Below are 4097 nucleotides of genomic sequence, written 5' to 3'. Positions count from 1 at the left end.
TGAAGTAGCTCCTCAGCCTTGGCTTGTCGTAGAGAGGGTGACAGGGGAAGAGGGTGATAGGGGTTTGAGGTGTGGGGTTTCTCCACCTTCAAGTACAGTCATCCAGGACCATCATTAGATGTTAGTCCAGGTCCACCATCAAGTCACTTTCTTCCAGGGCCACCATTAAATGTTAGTCCAGGTCCACCTTCAAGTAGTCAGCCAGGGCCACCATTTGAATGTTAACCAGGTCCACCTTCAAGTACAGTCATCCAGGACCATCGTTAGATGTTAGTCCAGGTCCACCATCAAGTCACATTCATCCAGGTCCACCATTGAGTGTTAGTCCTGGTCCACCTTCAGGTACAGTCATTCAGGGCCATCATTAGATGTTAGTCCAGGTCCCCCTTCAAGTACATTCATCCAGGACCATCATTGAGTGTTAGTCCAGGTCCACATTCAACTACAGTCATCCAGGACCATCATTAGATGTTACTCCAGGTCCACCATCCACCACATTCATGTGACTTGATATGGTGACTGGTGGTGATGGTGGGTTATATATATATATATATATATATATATATATATATATATATATATATATATATATATATATATATATATATATATATATATATATATATATATATATCAGAGGGGGGAGAGGAGGATGGTCCTCTATTTTTTAGAAGAGATTGGGGATTTTATATAATAATATATTTTTTTATAAAATATCAATCAAAATAAAATATTTTTTAAATAAAATATCTATCAAAGTGTTTTTTCTTAAATGCTTCAACAGTGACACCTGTAGGGCACTGATGGAGCGGCATGCAGACAGAGTCTGTGCCAGTCTCTGTCTGTCATGCCCTGGTCATGCCCTCATTCTCCCCTAGGGCATTTGATTCCCATGGTAATTTATCTCATGTTAATATTATTGGTTGAAAAACACATGCATTTCACAGGGAACAGTGAAATTATGTGTTTTTCAACCAATCATATTTAGCTGAAGCATAAACCGCCCTCACCAATCAATACCAAACAATTAATTTATTCAACCTAATTGGTTGTTGATTGGATAGATCGGTAAGATTGACATTGTATGTAGTCCACTGATGAATGAGTCTCTCAACACTGAATCCAGTTCACTACTAGGAAGTGAAATCCACTTTGCTGTGATGACCTGACAGGACTGATTTACACGACACTGACGACAGTAGCAGCATATTATATTTCCCTCTTATTTTTGTTTACTTTTTATCAAGCAGTAAGTTAGTTCACAAGCCAGACAGTTGTTGCATTGTATTACGAGCCAACGAGCCAGTTTACAGCGGGCGGGCCGCGGTACGGAGTGGAGACCGAGAAAACTGGGATATTTGCAACGTCTCGCCTACATGCGGTTACACTACAGACGGACGGCATGAATGTGCAAGTAAGTCAATTAATTTTAAGTTATCCGGGCCTTCTAGTAAATTCGGCGTGCAAATGGTCCACCAAGCAGCGCTATTTTTTCCGTATTAATATGTTTCATGCTGCATAGCCTGTCATTTTTCCTAATAAAAACCGCAACCTTAAACTCCCACATTTTTTTACTGAATTTGGCCCGTAAATCCATGGCTGACAGCGAGCTCATTTTTAAAGCATGAGTGGTGATCTTTATACCATATGACAGTAGAAGAAATAAGGAATCGATTGGGACCAAGTATGTCAACCTAGCATGTCGGAAGGGGGGGTAAATAGCGCTCCAAAGTTGATGAATTGGAACTAAACGAGTATGCAGGGGAAGGCACACTCTGGTTCCAGATGCTAGAAAGTGTCATTTAACGCTATTTGACAACAGTTTCGGCCGTAGCCTTTGTCAAGTCTCATAGAAACACAGTGCAAGACAGCCATTATAAAGACAGGTGGGCTGATTGAATGGACAACACCTGTCCTGTGAAAGCACACCTGAGTGTGGTTACAATGACATCATAGGATCAGTCATGCAGTAATAGGCTACATTTAGACAGTAGATTAATCAAAACATTGATGTCACAGGTAGGCTGTATACCATAATATATCATGAATCTATGTGAATAAATAGATTTATATAAATAGTAATCACAGCCTAATGCATAGAGATAAATCCAGAAACCTTCTCGCAACAGTTGTAGCCTATAGCCAGTGGTTTTCAAAGTGGGGTCCCCAGCAAAAAGGGGGGATAATCTATTTTCACTATAATTCCATGCCATCCATAAGTAACACAATCTAAGCTAGTGTAGAAGTGAGTAACTAGGCTAATAATAACCATAACAGCACAAATAATTGACAAAAATCTCGAAATAAATATACAGTATTTACTCTGAGAAATGAAATAATGAGAAAAGGAACAAGTTAAAACTGAATAATGACATCACAACAATCTAATCCTAATGCTAAATTAAAATGAGATATTCCTCTAAATCTGTCTTCAAACTGCAATGTGTGTGTGTGTGTGTGTGTGTGTGTGTGTGTGTGTGTGTGTGTGTGTGTGTGTGTGTCAAGTCAAGTCAAGTCAAGTTTATTTGTATAGCACATTTCATACACAGTGGCAATTCAAAGTGCTTCACATAAAATGGTTGACAGGAAAATAAAAGAAAAGAAGAGAGTAAAACGGACATTTAAAAGCATCACAACAAAACTTTAAAAAAAGAGTATAAAAAGTGCATTAAGCAACTTCATTAAGCACACAGGAAAATAAACGAAAAGAAGAAATAAAATGGACATTTAAAAGCATCACAACAAAACTTAAAAAAAAGAGTATAAAAAGTGCAATAGGCAACAGGCGCGGCAGTTGCAGAAAGAGCTAACTTACTCATTGGGTTTGCATAGTAGCTGTCAGCAGTTAAAAGCGACGGTAAACGGCCCAAACCATAGGATCAAGCTGCAGTCTGCTCTGCAGCAATGCTCTATTCAGCTACTGTCTAACATATCATGACCTTGAGAAGTTGTAATTAATAGTCAGTATTGTTATCTGTTGGAGTGGGAGGGAGTAGGGTGTGGGCAACCGAGACGGCCGCTCTCCTCCCCTCACTGCTTGCTGAGATAAGAGCTGAAAGACCACAAATGTGTCAACTATAGAGACGCTCCCTTCTCTACAATGACTGATTCCAACGTGCTGTAAGTATCCTTTCCATATGTTTACTGTAAAGAAAATATAATAAGATAAATGCAAGAAAGGGTTGAAGTCTTGATGTTATGAATCATTGCAATGTAGGTTATGATTTGAGTTGTTGGTGAGATTGACGATGGATTGCATGGGAATGTCTCATTAGTGATGAGGAGTTGGCAGTGGAAGAGGACAATGGAAGTCTGAAAAAGAGCAAAAAGAAGCACAAGAAGGGAAATGCTTGGATGGGACCGAGAGACCCATTTGCCATGGTTTGTGTCTTTGTGTGTGTGTGTGTGTGTGTGTGTGTGTGTGTGTGTGTGTGTGTGTGTGTGCACACACGCTTGTTTGTCGCTAAGTGCATGCTTATAAACTTGTGCTTATCTACTGTATGCTAGTCACACGTCATACACACTTGCATAACTGTGGGAAATGCAAAATTATTAAAGTATCTGTCCTGTCCCGTCCGGCCACGTCCCAGCTGGATGCTCTGCCAGAGGAGAAGCAGCAGGAGATCCAGAGAGCTCTCCACCTCTTCTCCCTGAGCCAGACCATGCCCAAGAGCCTGCAGCAGGCCAAGAGACACACCTACCGCTTCTGGGACACACAGCCTGTCCCCAAACTGGGTAAAGAGCACACACACCCTATAATACAGTATGACTGGTGGAATTTAGAGTTTATGAATTTTGAACATTGAGTCTTTAATTGAGTAAAATATTGTGGTGGACTAATGAAAGTGGACGACCTTGGCTCACAAATCTACTCAAGTATGAAAGTATGTGTTACTGAATGTACAGAAACATGTTGGCTGCTTCAGGGTAAAATAAAAAGAATAATAATGAAAGGATTGAAAGAATTAGCAGCAGAGTAAAAGTTTCCTAACTTTGGAATACTCAAGGCAAGTATCTCAAAACTATAGGCTGTGCTCTATATCACAGTACTAATTTATATAGTTTTTCCTCTCAGTTGCAGTGGACATGACCTTAAA

General features: G+C 40.0%; 1 protein-coding gene across 1 annotated transcript in view; it reads left to right on the top strand.

Annotated features, from left to right (window-relative positions):
* Nucleotides 1-3100: 3100 nt before the first annotated feature.
* Nucleotides 3101-4097, top strand: part of LOC310775705 (glycylpeptide N-tetradecanoyltransferase 1-like) — a gene marked incomplete at its 5' end in the record, with an annotated part of 9958 nt that continues 8961 nt past the window's right edge. The window contains 3 exons of the mRNA XM_083635849.1: nt 3101-3120; nt 3276-3381; nt 3591-3735. Of these exons, the coding sequence (XP_083491975.1) occupies nt 3101-3120; nt 3276-3381; nt 3591-3735 (271 nt within the window). The remainder of the gene's footprint in view (nt 3121-3275; nt 3382-3590; nt 3736-4097) is intronic.

The sequence above is a fragment of the Poromitra crassiceps genome (assembly GCF_964638095.1).
Source record: "Poromitra crassiceps genome assembly, chromosome: 4".
NCBI lineage: Eukaryota > Metazoa > Chordata > Actinopteri > Beryciformes > Melamphaidae > Poromitra > Poromitra crassiceps.
This window is presented reverse-complemented; position numbering and strand designations above follow the sequence as displayed.